Genomic DNA, 20,590 nt, shown 5'->3' with positions numbered 1-20,590 from the left:
CCAGACGAGCTTTAGTATATTTCTTGAATTCTCAGTCGTGGAGCATAACCGCAAGTTTGAAAGAAATGGAAGGAAAGTCTAAACTTCACACCGTGTGTGTGGTGATTAGGGACAAGCTTTAAGCTATTTATGGAAGTTAGAATTATATTTATTTTGCACGCGCAGGCTTAAGTCTAGTCGAGTGAAGACTGAGTGTAGGGAGCACCACTTCCTTCTGTCATACTGGCAGACGCTTCACCTTTCTTTTGCGTCTTTTCTGCTTCTTATCGATTCGATCTATTCTACTGTATTGGTTAGTTCGATTTCGATTTGATTCACCTTTGCATGCCTTCGACAACATTCAAAATGCAAATAAAGTAACCGTTCGCGAAATTGTTTTTTAGCAGACTAAATATTTATCTTTTATCAGTACCTGTAAACTGCATATAAATGTAATGTAAATCGAGGCTTAAAAATTAAAATAAAGAATGCATTGCCTGTTATTACTTGGGATTGGAACCATTTCATTTGCGGTGAGTGGAAATGCTTTGTTTGTGATATCGAGAATATTTTCCAATGGTATGTTTTTTATAACTTGTGAATAACTTGTTAAGTATTTCACAAATTAACAAAACAAAGCGAAGATTGTTTATTTCTCAATGTTTACACTCCTGCGCGAAAAGTACGTCTATTTTAAACTTGACCTCAGTTTGTGGGTACGTTTGACTGATAAAAATTGATCAGATTACAGAGAAATTACCTGTCATGTTCTGGATACACGGGGGAGGATTTAAGGCAGGATGTGGAAATGATGATCTGTATGATCCGTATGCACTGACGAACGAAGACGTTATTGTAATCACGATTAATTATCGTTTGGGAATATTTGGTTTTTTGTCTACCGAGGACAAGGTTATTTTGGGCAACGCGGGATTAAAAGATCAGCTATTGGCTATGAAATGGACACAAAAAAATATCGAGTTCTTCGGTGGAGATCGAAAGAAGGTTACCATATTCGGTGAGAGTGCTGGCGGTATGTCTGTTGGGGCACACATAGTGAGCGAGAAATCGTCTGGGTTATATAGAGCCGCTATTTGTCAGAGCGGCTGTTCGTTGACGAAAACGAGTTTCACATCTCAAAGTAATCCCAGAAAAGCAGCTTACGAAATCGCCAGGGCCATAGATCCCATGATTTCCGATCACAACACGACGATAGAAATTCGAGACTTTTTTCTAAATCAGTCAGCTAATGTTCTGACGGAAGCTTTTAATGTAAATTCGGAAGTAAGTATATATATTCAACATTCAATCACATTGCCAATCCTCTTTACATGTTTATATATGGGTATGTTCTGGGACAGAGTTTGTTTATATAGACTTGAAATGTAAATGTTATAACAAAATGGCGAATACGTAATTGTAAAATTTAATTTTACATGCGTGTCAAGTATTTCAAAATCATCCACACATAATTAAAACTTTGTCATTTAGTCAGGACCGGTAATTGAAGTGCCACATAAAGATGTGTATATGAGCCAACTAAGTTACGACCTCGTGAAAAGTGGAAACATCAATCGAATTCCATTGATTATAGGAACAACATCGGAAAAATCAGTTACAATTCTGCGAAGTAAGTAAACGAAACAGTATTTTGTCAAAAGTCCTCAAAAGTACCTAAATTTGGCGCTTATCTAATATTGTAAATCACTTTCTAGTGATTCCTGGAATTCTTGCACTTTTCTCCCTGGGTTATGATATGAATCCAAGAATAATAATACCGCCAAACCTGAAGCCAAAACCTGGTACAAATTTGGACCTACTTGCGCGTAAAATCAAAAGTGTGTACGCTGGTAACGGGACATTCCTAGGAAACACCTCTACATTTATTGAGGTAAATATACTTTATCTACAAACAAAATAAAGAGATGACAAACGTTGGCGAAACAGTGTGTGCACTCATTTATTTCGGAATGCTTAATGATAGTTAACACTTCCTTAATACATTTTCCTCCTCTTAGGTGCCGTCTCTGCTGAGGTTGGCGATCACCATGGCAAATTCATTTCTATGTTGGGCTTATTAGATTAAGGTTACTATTTGTGTTTGTCCAGCCTCTTAAGTTTCTTTTTTCTTCCCATACCTCGTTTTCCTTCAATCTTCCTTTGCTGTATTAGTTATATTTGTTCATATTCTGTCACATTATATGACCGAGATAGGTTGTTTTTCTGATTTTTGATGTGTTCGTTATCTGGGGGAGGGTACTTCTACATTGGTCGTTCTAGTAGTCCAGCCTATGCGTAGAATTCGTCTATATTGCCACATTTCAAACACTTCCAGCATCCTGAGATCCTCCCGCTTTAAAGTGCAGCTCTCACATCTATATAAAAGCAACGGCCATACATAGCACTTGATTGTCCTCAATCTTACTCCAATCGACAAACGTGGGTTACAGAGCAGGCTACGCATATCCACGAAACCCGCCCTAGCCATCTCAATGCGTCTCTTGATTTCTCTCGAATGGTCGAGATGATTATTGATTTATCTGCCCAAGTATATGTGGCTCTCTATATTTTGAAGGGTGATGTTATTAATTTCAATATTTATTTGTTGTTCTGGTGGAGCCCCACTAAACACTATAGTCTTGACCTTTGAGGTATGGAGGTTCCATTCTGGAACTACGTTCCGTTAATATATTCATCAACGTTTGCAGCTGTTCTTCCGATTCCCCTGTGACTAATGTACACATCTGCGTATTTTTCTCCTTCGGCGAGGTCCTCTAACGGGGTAACGGGGAGAGGAAACATCAATGGCGGACACCTCTTTCGATCTTTATATAGGAAGTGTTACCGTCTGCTGTTCAAACGCATCCCTTTTGGTTCCAGTACATGTTGCTTATCATAATTATATCGTGATTATCCAACCCGATTTCTTTCAGGATTTCTATTAGTTTTTGATGCATGCGATCAAAGGCTTTCTTGCAGTTCACAAAACAGACATAGAGTTCCCTTCTCACTTCCAAATATCTTTCGGCCATTAAGATTAAAGAAAGGCCTCTCTTGTTCCTGTACCTCTTCTGAACCCGTACTAGTCGCATTTGGAGCGGATTTGGTTGAAATGATTCTCATCAGAATATTTGATGCGTGGCTCATCAGGCAGATTGTTCTGTGATCCTCACACTGCCTCGCTTTGTGCTCTTTGGGCAGAGGTATATAAGTTTATCTTAGCCAGTCGTGGGGTATATGTCCGCCTTCGTAAATTGCATTGAGAATGTGAGTCAGTCTATTTATAGCGTCGTCGCCAAGGTGTTTAACTGGTTCTGGTAGCGTAGAATTTTCGCCTGTTGATTTATTGTTTTTAATTTCTGCGATTGATCGGGCTACTTCTGACATGAGAATTGTAAGGTTGTATCTCTTTTCGATAATTGGCCCATCCTGAGGTCTTTCGTCTCCAAACAATTCTCTCAAGTATTGCTCCCAGATTAATTTTTGTCTAACAGGGTCTAATTCGATTGTTGTTCTTGTTTGTTACCAAGGACATATTTTTGGGCGTCCAGAAACCTGCAGCTTCTTCAATTTTCTCGTGAAGTTCCCTATATTTAGGTTGTTTCTGGAACTCTTCGACTTCTCTGCATTGTCAGCCACTGTTCCTTCGCAGTCTTGATTTCTTCTTGGATTCTTCTATACTCATTATTGTTCTTTAGCTTTCGTCTCACGTCCACCAGCGTTAATATCTCATTAGTCATCTATTGTTTTCTCTTCTTGCGATCTTCCCTTCCTATTATTTCTTGTTCAATATGGAATGGAGGACTATGTGGAGGCAATGGCCATAGAACCGATAACACTTAAATTTATGATGTCGCTATTTTCTTGTAAGTAGGCTTGATCAAAATTTGTCAAATTTACAACTCATTCATTTACTACTTGAACGAAGGTATTAGTTGGTAATTAAAAAAAGCTACATTCTTCTCACAGATGCTTAATCTGAATTGTGTTTTTGCTCAAAATAAATTTTAGAATTGCATCTCCAAAAAAATGGGGCTCAAATGAACTCAATCATAACACTTTCATGTATAGTGCCTCCGGTTTAGGAATTTTCCCATTTCTATTAAACATATCACCATTCGTACTTCATTATCAGGAAGTATAGTTGAGGTTATTCCGAGTATTTGGTTGTACTTATTTCAAATGTACAAATTTCAAAGTGCATAAAGTTGTATTTTTATGAATTCTCATATTTCGGAGCAGTAAGCCACGGCATAGTAGAAGGTATCTCTAAATAGAGATTATACGGAGGTGATGCAAACTCATTCAATTTTAGGTGTCGGTAAACTAGGACATGGTGAAGATGTGTACTATCTTTTCAATACGACTGGACATGAATTGACTACGAGAGGAGAGTTTTTAATGAGACGGAAAATGGCCAGGCTGTGGACCAACTTCGCGAAGACTCTGTAAGTGGTATGTTCAGAGAGTGTTCAGGAACTAATTTTTTGGATACTAGAAACCCCACCCCAAATCCAGCGGATAGCTTGCTCAAAGTAAGATGGCCTCGAGTATCTAGACTCAATATGCCGATCTAGATATAGGCGAGACTATTCAAGTTAAATACGGCAAAAAAAAGAAAGAAATGGCAATGTGGAACGAGGCATATTACGTATATGGACAGCAACCTTTTGACGGATTCTAATTATATAGGAATACAGACACACCATAATTATAACTATATGTTTCAATAAAACCATATTGCCATATCCTTGACGATTTGCGAGGACATCAAATGTTTTTGTTTTCATTTAGATCTCCTCTATTTCTACATTGTTTTGGCCATAGTTAAATAAAAATATTATTAAGACTTTAAATGATACCAACATGCATATGTGAAATCGTATTCTGTTTCTTTCATGGTAACAATAATAGTTATGAAACAAGATCGTAACCAATATTGCTAATAATGTTATTGGATGTCTAGTCGGTATCATTTTTAAAACATTTTATCTAGAAGGAAAGAAGAGGAATTCCACTTTCTCACGATGAGTGGCACACTGCATTGAATATAACCTAGTAATCTACGTACTAGTCACGTTTCATTTCATTCTGTTTTCTTATATCCGTAAGTAAAATGAGATTATTTTTGTCGTAATATGCTCTAGGATTCTGTAGTTTTGGATTGCAAAATGCAGCAACAAAAAAAGTTTAAGTGAAAAAGAAAGTTTGTAGGAAACTTAATATATCGGGGAAGCGACATATAATTACTGATTTCCTTAATAATTCTGCTTACTGCATTAATTACTCAATTTAAGTGTTAATCTGCTGCAATCTGACCAACATCTAAAATGTAATTAAATAGTGCTATAATTATACTTCCACTCCTTCGAAAATTTCTGTTGTTAAAAAAAAATGGTATTAAAGTAAAAGTGCTTCATCAAATATGAATTATGCACCGCCACTGGCACCCGTTCCAAACGATCCGGTGGCTTCGGGTCCTCGGACGTTTCCAATCGGTCACGTGAAATTACGTTCGCTCTATCGTACCATCAATGAGGTTTTTGTGATATTAGTCTTGGTTAGGTGAGAGCAGGACGAACGTATGGTCTAATGGAATAATTACAATAAAACGAAACTAACATTTATAGATAAATATGGCAATAGTTGGTTCATTTGCACTGAAAAAAAGTTGTTTTAGTTTTAAGTTTATTGACATGACAATTACAAATGTGCACTGATTTGTACGAGCTGATATAGTGCCCTAGTTTCACGATATTATTTAGATAAATAGAATCATACTTTTTTATCTACTACCTGCTTAGATGGTTATGGTTGAGACATGATGAAAATCTGAAAGAATGTTCAATTTATCGTTGAAAAGATACCATTGATTATTTGCGTTTAAAAAGTTCAAGGTATTTTTTCAGTTTCTCATAATAAAAAGTAATATTTGACAATAACAATTTTGGTAATTGTAATAAAAGAAAACTTCAAGTCAAATATTGAAATTTTCCACCTCAATACATTTTACAATATACTCGAATTACTTGCGTGTTACTTACTTCTTGTGGTTCCGCGACATAATCTCTCTTAGTGAGATGTGTGATATGAATTACGTTTTTCCTCAAACAAATTTTAGTGGACTTGCGGCACTTTGAAAACATCTTAACCTATACGCAACTAGAAGGCAATTTAATTTTAAACTTTTTAATAATTGTCATGTCAAAAGTCTAAAAGTGCCAATTTTTGATATTATTATATTATATAAACTTTTGAGAGAACCCTGTGGGTGGCATATTTAGATAGTTATTGTCGATTGCCGAATCCAACGGAACGGCAGCTCAAAGTAAGATGTCCTGGAATATCGACGTATCTAGATATAGGCGCGACTGTTCAAGTTAAATTCGGCAAAATGGAAATACGGAATTAGGTATATTACGTTTATGGACAGCAACTGCTCAATAAATTCTAATTGTATAGAATTGAAAGCATGTAAGCATATTATGATTATGATTACTTTCAAATGTATTATTATTTTTATACGAATTTATATTATCAATACAGAGCAAATTGAAACATAGCATAATAGTTTCAATAAAAATACATTCGTCAATTTGCCTACCTTTTGTTTAATTTCGATCCTAAATACGTTTTCGATCTACCAGAAAGGAACTGATATCGGCTCTAATAATAATCCTAACAGTGTAATAGAATTATGCCAGAACAGTAACATTATTTTAATTAGATTTTTTCGATAATAATTTTGATTAGTTTAGCTGGTTAATGATTAGGGAAGGATAGGATGCATCCATAAGCTATGAGAAAAATAGCAATTAATTAAAATTAAATTAAATAGTTGCTTCATTTGCACTAAATAATATTTGTATTGTAGAAAAAATGTTGGAATTAAATCGACAACATTAGTTGAGTCTTCAGGTAAGTATAAGGTTATGTAATGAGTTTGTGCTTTTTGTGCTTTTCCGGTAAGCAACGCATATATTTTTTCAACGGATTATGGCGTAGGCCTTCATGTAGCTAATTTTGAATATTATGATGCAATGAATGATGCAAATTTGAAATATTTCAATATTATTTTTTGATTTTTACTTTTTCAGAAATGCCATCCAAAAAAAAATCCTAAAAAGAGAGAAAACTAGATTCCTGAAGATATGGCCGCAGCTGTGTTGGCACTAAGGCAGAAAAAAATGCGTTAACTTGAGGCATCCATAAACCTTTAAATACCAAGAACCACATTATTTAGTAGTTGCTGAAAAGGACGCACCAACTGAACAGCTTCTCCGTAAAAATATCTAGCGAAAAACTTGTTTTTAATAAACACTTTGGTGCAATATTCGCTTAGAACGGAGTGCAAATTATTATTAATTAGTTGTTAGAAATAACATTCCAAACCTATTTAATTCGATATTGGCTAAAAGGGTTTCTATCACTAATCGAAAATAAATATTCTATTTATGAGGTGCATCATTGGCAGGTGTCCTTGTTTTCAAAAAGGAATTTATAAGTTCTACTATCTTCTAGAAGGAGTGTATGCATCAAAGAAGATTACACTTGACCGCATTTTCAATGTAGACAAAACAGGTATGTCATTGCGGGACTCGGTAAATTGGCACAATGACGCCCCCGGAAAGAGGTTTCCTCATTACAGTATTGTATTGATTATTTCTCCAAGGAAAAATATGACAGACTCTTTAATGAGGGCAACACCTTTAGGTTCAATAGGCAAAGCACATCAAGCACATCCGTCTGGATGGATTCAAACTAATTTATTTACACGTATATGACTTCGTGAAAACAATAAGCGTTTGACTGCACATGCTATTGTCGAACTGTATATAAAGACGCATCGCAATTATCAAACCGGCGAAATATCAACCAATGGTTTTAAAGTGAGGCCGATTAACTTAAATAGAGGTCGAAAAGTAACAAAATCAACAATTGTTTCTAGTTCTCCATACAAAAGAGAACTTGAGGAGGCAGTAATGAAAAAACCACCAAATAAGGTGATCAAATTAACTTTGAATGAAACGTAGAAACACATAGTTAGTCTAACGCAAACGTAAATATTTCAAATTCCTTAGAAGAAGGGTCAGAAGATCAGGACACGATATGTTTTTTCTGCATTGGAAAATTTTGCGAAGATGCACGGGGAGAACAGTGTGTTGAATGCATAGCATGTGAATTATGGAACCACTGTGAGTGTGCTAGATAAGACGCCGTGTGCGATTGGTGTAGATAACCTATTCTATTTTCTGTTTTAAGAAATGTTTGGTTACTTTTCTTCTAATGTTTCAGTTATCTCATGAATAAAAACCATATGCTGCTACTTTGGAATATTCCAAATTCGGGGACTTGAATTATGTTATGCGGACAGAGATTTTTGACACTATTTTCAAAATTAAAAAAATCCTTTTAACTCTTTTGTACGACACAGTTTATATGTCGGTTTCAAACAAATTATATATTTGAAACCAAATAATCAATATTTAAATATGTAAATTTGTTTGAAACCACTATTCCAAAATAGACTTACTTCCTGTATCGATAAAATCATTGGTACATACGTCTGTAACCATAAATCTAACCTTGTTTGTTCTGATTGTTAAAGTGCCATCCTATCCTACCATCAAACGTTTTATCTAATATGGAGATTGGTTTTGATAACATCTTTTTTCATCATTTATACTTAATAATAATAAGAGAAGCTTAAAATGTGCATAACATTTCAACGAAAACTCAACAAAAACATTCTTCGCTTAAAACAAACCTTGTACAATCTTAAATATTTATATCCGAAGTAACTAAGGGTGGAGAAGATGATGAGTCAACATTAGTTCTTCTTCTTCAAATGCCATGTGCCTGTTGCACTTTGACGACTGGCATGTTTGAGACATCTCCATATTAAGGCCTGTCCATTGTCTCAAGTTTCTTAGCCATGAAAGCCTCTTACGTCCAATATACTTTTTCCCTTATACTTTTCTATTAAGCATAAGTCGAGGAATGTTATATCGAGGTCTAATTATATGGAACAGGTATTCAAGTTTTCGTCGCTTGATAATACTCAGAAGTAATCTGTGCTATCCTATTCGTCGAAGAATTTCTTCATTTTTGGTTCTTGTGATCCAAGATGTTTTAAGCATTCTCCTGTACGTCCACATTTCGAATGTTTCGATTTTATTGAGCATTTCTTTTTCTCTTACACATTAGTTCTAGTGTACCTAAAATTGGTAAATGTTACTTAAAAATAACTGGTGCCATAAATTTTAGAAATGTCATTAAAATATGTCAAAAGTTGACGTTATTTATTACTTTTTATTCACTTTTATCAATCTGCACTTAACTATCTTATGTCAAAACGTGCCGCTTAAACACTAACATAATTATCATAATTGCTACCTCGTTCGTCACCACAACTAAAAAATAGTTCCTTACGCTGCCTGTACGTCCACGTGTCGTGGGCATAAAACGCTTATTGTTGAAGTTATTAATTATTTTGTTTTCTAAATAACAAAAATAATGACGAATTCTTTTTTTTTTTTTCAAATGTAGATGAAACGATATCAAAAGTGACAAATAGAAAATGTAATTTCGAAAAATGTTCAACTTCAATTGTTGTTTACTACTTACTACTGTTAACTATCGTTTCGCTCTATTTTGGGCACAACGAATTTTTATTTAAAACAAATTATTTTAATATTTTTGGAGAATATAAAACCAACGCTGTTTTTATTTGCAATAAGTTTATTATTTCTAATGTTGTAACTATCGTTTTCTCTTCTAATCATATCTTCTCATTGAACTAACCATTACCATTTGTTTTTTGAACTTGCCATTATTCTACCATAATTTTTAATCCAAATGTCAAATCTTATTAGCTATTGGCCAATCCATCTAGCGTTCAAACATCAAAATTAAACTTAAAAACGGACAGCTAGACTCACAGCGTCTAAGCGAAATTAGCTCAAAACCTCACTAATCTGTTCCTCGTTCGGAATTCAGCAGCGGTGGTCAGGGGCAAGGTAGAGTTAAAAAGATAGACTACATCTTCGGCGTGTCCTACCTTGCCCGTACCTACAAATCAGATATTAATTTTTAAACGATTATATCGGACATCATCAGACATACCCGGGATTTTAGTGTGCAGCGGACCAATGTTTCCCGAAAATGAGAATTAATAATACTTTACACAAGACTCGCTTAGCGTGACTACATTATAACTCCAAGTTGCAGAGAGTATTAGATTTTCTTTAAAAACTAAAAATTATTCTAAGGAGATACAGAGCTAACGCTAGAAAACCCGGGTCCTTAACTCGATTCTTCAAATTATATTTAATTTACTATTTTTACCTAGATAAAAAGTTCAGAGGTTGGGTTATGTAACTGATATTATGAAACCCTTTTTTGTGACAAATAATTCTTTCTAATAATTTTTTATTTTACTTGTTTTTTCAATATCAAAAGAAGTAGTATTGAGTCAGTGTCGGTATTAACTTCAACAACGGCAGCGAGATTGAAGAGAAACGAGCCACCTCCCGTGTACGCTTGTTTGATTTTGTTTGCAATTTCCTTCAGATTTGTTCCCGATTTTGGTTTGAGATCTGAAGGTATTAAAGCAACGGTATCCAAGTCGTAAAAAATGGCTACAGCTTGAACCAACTGAGGCACTGAAACCCAACTATTCGTTAACAAGCCTTGAGTAATTTTCTAAATCATGGATGCCTTACGTACTAGATATGTAAGCGACTCTCGCCGATGTTGTTCCTATGATAGTGGGAATCTGGTTAAAGTTGCCGGATGCTATGTTATCGAAGCTGTATTCGGTTACGATGCGTCTTCATAATCGGTCTCGTCCCGGTCTGCAAGGAAACCGCTAGTGGCAATACCATCACACCAATAGAAGCAATGACAAAGAGACAAGAGTCCAATTGAAATCATTAAAATTATAAAATTTAGACTCCATCAACTCAATCTCCTATCTGCGATTCTCATCATCGATGAATGTTTGTAATGTGTAAAATTGCTTTCCTATATTTAAAAAATATATCATGGCATAATATCTCATTGGATATGTCTTGTCTGTCGAAATTCCGATTTATATGTCGACATTTTATATAAAACATTTAGAATAAGCATTTGTGTGAAAGCTAATAGTAAAAATCTAATGAATGTCAATTGATTCAATTTTTACATTTACCCGCCGGTGACACTGATATATGTCAAAAAATAGACACAAAAGTAAATATATCCATTTTATAAGGACGTATTTATTTTTTACACTTACCGATGGATTGGCTATAAATGCTTTGTTGATCACATCAGTTGGTTGACCTTGGAGGAAGTCCCGGATCTCGACGGTTGTGTTCTGATCGGTAATGGACCGATCTATGGCTTTAGCAATATCGTAAGCACCCTTTCTAGGATCAGGTTGGGTGGTCATGATAAAATGAGACAAAGAACAGCCGCTTTGGCAAATTGCCGCTCTATACAACCCAGACGATTTTTTATTAGCCAGATGTGCCCCCACAGATATGCCTCCGGCGCTTTGACCGAAAATGCTCTCTTTTTTCGGGTCACCACCCAAAATATTCGATATTTTTCTGAGTCCATTTCATGGCAAGCAATTGATCCTTGAAAGCAGCGTTGCCCAAAACGGCATCGTCTTGAGTAGATAAAAAACCGTACACACCAAGCCGGTAATTCGATGTAACCACTATAACGACTTCGTTTAGTAGTGAGAAGGGAGCAAAAGTGGTTTCAGTGGCACAACCACTGGTAAATCCTCCACCGTATATCCAGAAAATAACTGGCAGTTTTCCTGTATTCTATATGTTAAATATGTCAACAGAAAAAATGCTTTAACCTTTTGAAATATTGGTAACACATATAAAAGGTTCTGTTGTCGAAACTATTAAAATTTTTACAATGTTTCTCAGAGAATTAAAAAGTCATTTATGAGAAGACGTATATACATTAATATACAAACAGTCTTCGCTTTGTGATCAACTACCAAATAAATCTATGCAGCAGGATTTCACTTCGGTAGCGTCCAATGTGCCGTTCCAAGGGTCGTTAGGAACAAGTCCCTACCAAGAATAAGTTGGGTGATTTTGTTTCCTACAACGTAGCTTTTGTTTATGTGAAATCGAAGTGATCCTAGTTGAATGCCACGATAGGCGTTCAAGCTGTAGTATTTCGTTGTGATTTTAGTTCCACGTACAGTTCCATCTGGCAGACCCACATGAATATCTGAACGCTGAATAGAATGAAAGTATTTAGCATAATATGAGCATTTTTTAGATCGTTTTCGAGTTATAACCTTGATCAAAATAATTGTAACTTAGAGAAAAACTAAATTTAAATTTTTAAAAATGAAATTTTATGAAGGAATAGATGTACCAAAACTTTTCGCGTGTTACAATAGTTATTATCAAAGCAAACTTTTAAAATGTTTTATCAGTAACACTAAAAAAGCGCCTACCGTCAATGAAATAAGCAGAAAACCTATAAGCGGACTTGCATCGTTTCTTTAATCACTATATATATATATATATATATATATATATATATATATATATATATATATATATATATATATATATATATATATATATATATATATATATATATATATATATATATATATATATATATATATATATATATATATATATATATATATATATATATATATATATATATATATATATATATATATATATATATATACATACTACGGTGGTTAAGTCTTCCTTCAATAGACCTTTTACATTGAATAGCTCCTCCGGTTGCGTTAAGTCCTCCGTATACGGAAGACCTAACGCATCCTACGTTAAAACAACCGAAACATCGATCTGGTTCGTTTACCAAAATTTGAGAGGGATGAATTTTAGCTGTTTTTCGGCTATTTTGTATATATTAGTTCAGCGGTTTGACACCTCGGCGATCGTCGCTAGCGGCGCTCGTATATTTTCATGCGTATATGTTATAACTACACTTCGGTGAATAGGTCCTCCCATGTATACAAAATTGTCGTTTTACAGTATGTTACTCCTCCATAAAAGTGACAACACTGTTTGACGTGGTATACTTAAATATGCATCTTTTGTATTTGTTATTTACATTCTTTCAAAATTTTATTGGTAGGTATATTGTTATTTAAAGTTTAGAGACGAAATAAAATGAACTAACATCTAAAATAAACGAATCTTTATTTAGAATTTGTTTGTCTTTGTAACATAATAAAAAATAAAATACAGATATCCTTTTGGATTTTTTGGTGGCTAGGGTATGGTATATAATAAAAGTACCTATAATATGCCATATAATGCAAATACAACACATATACAATATACCGAGAGAATAGTTAAACTGAGGCCATATATTAAAAAAATTGCAGAACTTAACATAAGTACTGTTGAAATGAAAAATTCCTCTAAATTAATGGGTTTATAGATTACTTTTTTGTATATTGATTCTGAATGAAAACCTTTATTTTTAACCAGTTTTTATTGTGCAGAATTTTAGGATTTCTAGAAATAAGATTTAGACATTCACCTTTTTTAGGAGGACATTTCATTTTAATGTGACCTTTAAAAAAATTCATAACTAAATTTTTCTGCTCTGTTGTGCATGGAACTAGCTTTCGAATTTTTGGTTTTTGAATACTGTCCGAATCCAGCTTACTTTTTTCAAAATTTTCAAGTAGATCCTGTGCATTTGACGTGTCTAGATGTGTCTCGTCATTTTGTTTTTCAGTAGCCTCCCAATTTTCGTTTCCATGCTCATTTTCTTTTGATTTTGGTTTATCAGACATATCCATTAAATTTTCTTCCAAATTTATCTCAATCTCATCTAGCGATTTGCCTTTAAAATGACCAGCTTCACCATTTTCCATTTCCATTTTCCATAATTTGGAAATTCTAGAAGTTTGATAAATATCGTCGGGTAGGCGATACGACTGTCGATGTATACCCAAAGTGTGACCCATAAATGAGGCCAATTGCTCCATGTCGTTTTCAGACATGTTAAATAATTGAGTTAAAGTTGCCAAATGTTTTCGAAGTCGGGTACAGGTTAGAGCATCCGGGTTTTTAGCTCCACAGAGTGAAGCGTGTTTTCTTAATGCTTTATAACCCACAATTGGCTCAGATGACTTAGGATTTGCGAATAAGTAAATATTGGACATTTTCAGAATCTTACTTCTACACCTTAAAACTATGTTTAAGTGTTCTTGTACATCCTTGCTAATTAATATTGGCACTCCCCTTCCCCTTTTACCTCTTATGACAATACGCTTAAAACTGCTCATTAGAATTTTTTCAGTTTCTGAAATAACTTCGCCAAATTCTTCATATGCCTGAGAATTCTCATGATGAATTATTGATTTGTAAGTGTTTACTAAAAGTCTCTGCAACTCTCCCGGACGTCGTCTATTCAGTAAAATTATTCTGCAGTAGATGGTTTCTATTAAAGTAGTATATGATTTTTCATCACTGGAGTTTTCTTGCAATTTGTAGAGTGCATCATCAGCTTTTTTTATCAAGTAATCTTTTAGTAGTTTAAGATCAGTGGCAAGGGGTACTAGAGTGACTTTATCCCATTTATTTATATTAAGATCACTAGAAGCTTGGTTGGAAACATCAAATTTCCAGTTACCATTTATTAACTGTATTAGAGTTTTAAGGTCAGCCTCTTGTGTTGCAGAATATGTAGATGCAAGGTAATCAGATTTTTTAAAGCTGTATACTAGTGCGATATCGCAACACTGTTTCAATGTAGTGCCCATATTTAATGCAAATGTTGGAGCTTGATATGTTTTGGAATCCTTGTCAAATCGAGATGCAGCTTTAGTTGCCGAGACTAAAATATCGTAGTTATCCGGTTTAAGGGCCTCAAAGAGGCCCTTAATAGTGGGTTTTATTTTTTTTATCTCCAATAATAATCTGGCTAATTCTCTCATTTTTCTTGAAGCCACTAGAATGAAATGGTTCTCTCTGTGAATTTTTAAATATCTAGATGCAAATGCACATATTAAGAGATCCTTCTTAGCAACTAGCGATATCTTATCGGCCCTCATTCTTGGGAAAACATTAATTTTTAGTTGAGAGTCCACTTTTAAATTCCGAATTAGAAAGTTTTGAGCTTCAGCCTGAGAATTTCTCATAGAGTATCCTTTATTTGGATTTTCGCTGCAATTTTTGCGGTGTCTCCATAAATTTTTAGACGAATAATATCCTAGGCAATGTACGCATGGTAAATAATTTGTATCTTCATTACCTTTTCTAACTGGTTTACTGATATCGCTACTACTCTGCAGGTAATTTCCTTTCTTTCTTAAAGCAAAGAGTAATTTTTTTCTGTCTTTGCTTTGCTTATCCAGTGAAAATATTTTTTGTACATCAATTTCAGATTTATGGTTTCTTTCGATATGTCTAGGAAAATTTAAGACCTCCGTCTGGCAATAGTAACAAAACGTACTTTTTTTAGATTTTTTTTTAGAAGTTGTTACAGTAGTTGGAGTCGTATTGCTAATATCCTTATCTAAATTCAAATCTTCGCAGATTAAGGGACTGTCGGGTGGCGTGCAGCAGATTAAAGGGGAACAACTTATTATTACTAAAGCTGCCTAAAAATTTGGTAAAAATTAGTTTAGGACCGAAAGAGGATTGAGCTGGTATTTTCATGAAATACATAAGATTTTCTAAAATGAAGATACTTGGGTTATAGGTTACCATGAATTGCGTGGGATGGTTTTATTTTATACTGCAAATATTTTTTTACTTTATTGAAGATTTTATTTTTCCAATTCATTTGTTCAGACGTTCCTTTTTATACTTTTTATACTTTTATATTTAATGAGATAACATTTTTTGTGAAATAATAAACGCCTTCTTAACATTTTAAAATCTGAAATAGATGTAGGAACGACAAGTTTTACAACCAGATCAGCATAGTAAAAAAAAAGGAATTCGGAATTTGTTTAAGAAGAGAGACAAGTTATTATCCAAGTATGATTGAATAATTATGAATATTATTTACTCGACAATTTATAGTACCACCATAAATCATTCGATTCTTGTGGCTTCAAAAACAAATTGACAAATTAGTCAGATTTTAGTTGGAGACAAGAAGAGCAAAAGTACATACAAATTCCCACCTCTGCGTTCATTACCGACCACTATCTCGAAACTATGTTGCGCTATCAAATTTTATGTTTCTAATCAAGCCTTAGTACAAATAAACCTTAATATTCCACGTCAATATTCTTCAATATTTAAATATTAAACAAAACTGATTGTTTGTCAAAGATGTAGGAAAACTTTCTTTAGTGCAGAATAATCTAACGTAACAGATTACTCCGGGGAAGCAGGGTATGCAGGCTAGTTTGTTGAATATTTATAATCACTCTGAGAATATTCACGCAGATGAAGGATTTGGTGAAATTATTTTAGTGAAATTATAGAAAATTTTTTAGATATCCCAGCAAAAAGGAAAATTTCATCTACGAGAATTGATGTGGTCTATTAGAAAACAACAATAAAAGTCAAAAAATTCATACGTCAAATTAAAAATTGTTCCCAGTATTTTCTTATCGCTCTCTGTCTAATGTGTATTTTAAAGGGAAACCTTTAGCCTATTTCTAGTAAACGCTCTCCAACGTGGCTTATTTATTGTAGAGAAATGAATCAAGGCGCCTATTACATTAAAAAATGTTTCCATTTTAACAAAAGCGGAGAAACATAAGTCTGAACAGATTAATTATATAAGGTTGAACATATCATAAATCTTCCTCCGAAGATGATAACTTAGTTTTTAAGTAAAATTTGTAGAGATGCGCATATAACTTCAAGAAATAAAATATGTTTTTTTTTTATTTTAGTAATTTATATCATTTCATGCCTTTTGTTTTTCAAGTAGCATAAGTTACTAACCGACTCATTATCACTAGGAAGACATTCTGGATCTGCTTTGGAATTATTTGAAGGCAAAGAATTAGAAGAGGATTCGTTTTCCTAAAAACATATTCCCTTTTGAATATATATAATAAATTTACGAATAGGACAACTTACGTCATTGATGTTTGCCTTAAATGAAAATGAAGCTCCAAAATCCTGCATTGGTTGCTGGTTTGATAATCTAATTTCTTCACACTATAGCAAAAGTAATCGCTTAGACGCAAATATAAATAAAAACATACTGTGTGTCGGAAGAGAAAGCAAAGCAATATCCATCCTTAAAATTTTATCTGAAAATTGGAAGCTATAGTGGAAGAACGTATTCAACGTTCACTTGCGTTTCACTATGAGATGTGGTTTTAAACAATCGGTGAGAATGTTTAAGAATATTTAAATAGTTACTAAAACTTCTTAATTGTTTCTAAATCTAACAATATTTTCAAAAACTTTTAAATACGAATTTATAAAAATATCTGCAATTTCCTATCTCTTCAAAACGTACACTTACACTTTCAAAATCATTTGTGTTTAGATCTTTTGAAACGGCATTCGGTGTAAGAGGTGATGGTTCGTCCAGGGGTTTGTTACAAAACCACCTATTTTTTTTCTTTATTGAGTTTGCACCACAAACTGCATACTATAAAAAGTTATATTTAGATATGGATATTTAACAATAATGTAATACTTGCGTATTCTTCAGGAAATAACCTTCGCGCCATGCTGAAATAAGTATCCCATTAATATTTTTTACTTAATAAAAATCATTCAACAAAAAATAGCAAATTTGCAATGCCTAAATGGAGATCACAATCTCAAATTTTAATTACTTACCTAACAATTTTCCTACTACGAAACATGCACAGAACCGTAAAAACACGTGAAAATTAAAGGACGCACACAGCTTCAAACAGAAGTAACCGCCTTCGATGCTCTAATAAACGGTTCCAAATTCTGAGACATTTGGCAACGCGGGTGGTGAACTTATCCACCGTAATCTGGATTTACTTAGTATTTGCAATTTTGATGGTTGTAACAATAAAGTGTTATTATTTTTGGCAAGTTTTCTAACAACGGGGATTATTACTATTAACCGTTGCGAAAAGTGATGCACCATTTTTCAAAAAAATTGACTTTTAAATTGAAATATTTTTATCAAAACACTTTGGATTAAAAATTATGGTGGAATAATGGCAAGTTCAAAAAACAAATGGTAATGGTTAGCTCAATGAGAAGGTATGATTAGAAGAGAAAACGATAGTTAGAACATTAGAAATAATAAACTTATTGCAAATAAAAACAGCATTGGTTTTATATTCTCCAAAAATATTAAAAGAAATTGTTTTAAATAAAAGTTCGTTGTGCCCAAAATAGAGCGAAACGATAGTTAACAGTAAGTGGTAAACAACAATTGAAGTTGAAAATTTTTCGAAATTATATTTTCTATTTGTCACTTTTGATATCGTTTCATCTACCTTTGAAAAAAAAAATAAATTAAAAAGAATTCGTCATTATTTTTGTTATTTAGAAAACAAAGTAATTAATAACTTCAACAATAACCGTTTTATGCCCACGACACGTGGACGTACAAGCTGCCCAAACTGCCTGACCATCGGAATTTTACAGGCAGCGTAAGGAACTATTTTTTGGTTGCGGTGACGAACGAGGTAGCAATTATGATAATTATGTTAGTGTTTAAGCGGCACGTTTTGACAAGATAGTTAAGGGCAGATTGATAGAAGTGAATAAAAAGTAATAAATAACGTCAACTTTTGACATATTTTAATAACATTTCTAAAATTTATGGCACCAGTTATTTTTAAGTAACATTTACCAATTTTAGGTACACTAGAACTAATGTGTAAGAGAAAAAGAAATGCTCAATAAAATCGAAACATTCGAAATGTGGACGTACAGGAGAATGCTTAAAACATCCTGGATCACAAGAACCAAAAATGAAGAAATTCTTCGACGAATAGGATACCACAGATTACTTCTGAGTATTATCAAGCGACGAAAACTTGAATACCTGTTCCATATAATTAGACCTCGATATAACATTCCTCGACTTATGCTTAATAGAAAAGTAGAAGGGAAAAAGTATATTGGACGTAAGAGGCTTTAATGGCTAAGAAACCTGAGACAATGGACAGGCCTTAATATGGAGATATCTTAAACATGTCAGTCGTCAATGTACAACAGGCACATGACATTTGAAGAAGAAGAACTAATGTCGTCTCATCATCTTCTCCACCCTTAGTTACTTCAGATATAAATATTTAAGATTGTACAAGGTTTGCTTTAAGCGAAGAATGTTTTTGTTGAGTTTTCGTTGAAATGTTATGCACATTTTAAGCTTATCTTATTATTATTAAGTATAAATGATAAAAAAAGATGTTATCAAAACCAATCTCCATATTAGATAAAACATTTGATGGTAGGATAGGATGGCACTTTAACAATCAGAACAAAGGTTAGATTTATGATTACAGACGTATGTACCAATAATTTAATCGATACAGGACACAAAAAAGGGTTTCATAATATCAGTTACATAACCCAACCTTTGAACTTTTTATCTAGGTAAAAATAGTAAATTAAATATCATTTGAAGAATCGAGTTAAGGACCTGCATCCGAGTTTTCTAGCGTTAGCTCGGTATCTCCTTGGAATAAATTTTAGTTTTTAAAGAAAATTTAATACTCTCTGCAACTTGTAGTTATAATGTAGTCATGCCAAGCGAGTCTTGTGTAAAGTATTGACCTTTTCAGTATACCGGCGATAACTTGTTCGTAAGATCATCTTTGAAGCAAGCTCAACTTCAGTCCAACTACACGCCGGTATATTTTTATTAATTCTCATTTTCGGGAAACATTGGTCCGCTGCACACTAAAATCCCGGGTATGCCTGATGATGCCCGATGTAATCGTTTGAAAATTAATATCTGATTTGTAGGTACGGGCAAGGCAAGACACGCCGAAGATGTAGTCTACCTTTTTAACTCTACCTTGCCCCTGACCACCGCTGATGAATTCTGAACGAGGAACAGATTAGTGGGGCTTTGAGCTAATTTCGCTAAGACGCTGTGAGTCTAGCTGTCCGTTTTTAAGTTTAATTTTGATGTTTGAACGCTAGATGGATTGGTCAATAGCTAATAAGATTTGACATGCTTAGGAATCCCACTCCTGATGAATCGGATCCACTCATCAACTTAAAGTGGCCCCAAGTATCAGGATCGTTTATTCCGTATTTGGATATCTATAAGAATCTTGAAGTGAAACCCGGCACAAAGGTTACCGAAATGGCAATGTGGAACGATGTCGGAACGATTACGGAAAGCAACCGTTTACCGGATTCTAAATGTGTTTGATACATAGTAACATGTTTTTCTATACTTGTTTGTAATTTTGGAAAGATCTCGAATATTCCCTTCCCTAAAACGATAGTAGTACTAGCAATTTTATATTTTTGGCGTTTGTGGCTTTTCCAAAATACCTACATGGACTAATGAGTAGCGGAGGATTGGAAATGGACTAGTTAAACTTAAACGTCTGCATTCTAGTTTTGTCTAATTTGAAGATACTTTGTTATGTTTTAGCAATAAGTCGGATAATCAAAAGGGCAATTAGTAAAAACCTGGAAGGAAAAATATATAACAT

The 20,590-nt window shown here is 33.8% G+C and overlaps 1 protein-coding gene across 1 annotated transcript; it reads left to right on the top strand.

Annotated features, from left to right (window-relative positions):
* Positions 1–744: 744 nt before the first annotated feature.
* Positions 745–2,507, top strand: LOC132696387 (juvenile hormone esterase-like). Its single transcript, XM_060661188.1, has 2 exons — positions 745–1,263; positions 2,430–2,507. Exons 1-2 carry the CDS (start codon positions 745–747, stop codon positions 2,505–2,507), a joined length of 597 nt encoding a protein of 198 aa, XP_060517171.1.
* Positions 2,508–20,590: the final 18,083 nt, after the last annotated feature.

This window comes from Cylas formicarius, unplaced genomic scaffold (assembly GCF_029955315.1).
Source record: "Cylas formicarius isolate icCylForm1 unplaced genomic scaffold, icCylForm1.1 PGA_scaffold_1__22_contigs__length_36826433, whole genome shotgun sequence".
Taxonomy (NCBI): Eukaryota; Metazoa; Arthropoda; class Insecta; order Coleoptera; family Brentidae; genus Cylas; species Cylas formicarius.
Note: the sequence above shows the minus strand (reverse complement) of the source record. Positions and strands in the feature narration are given on the sequence as shown.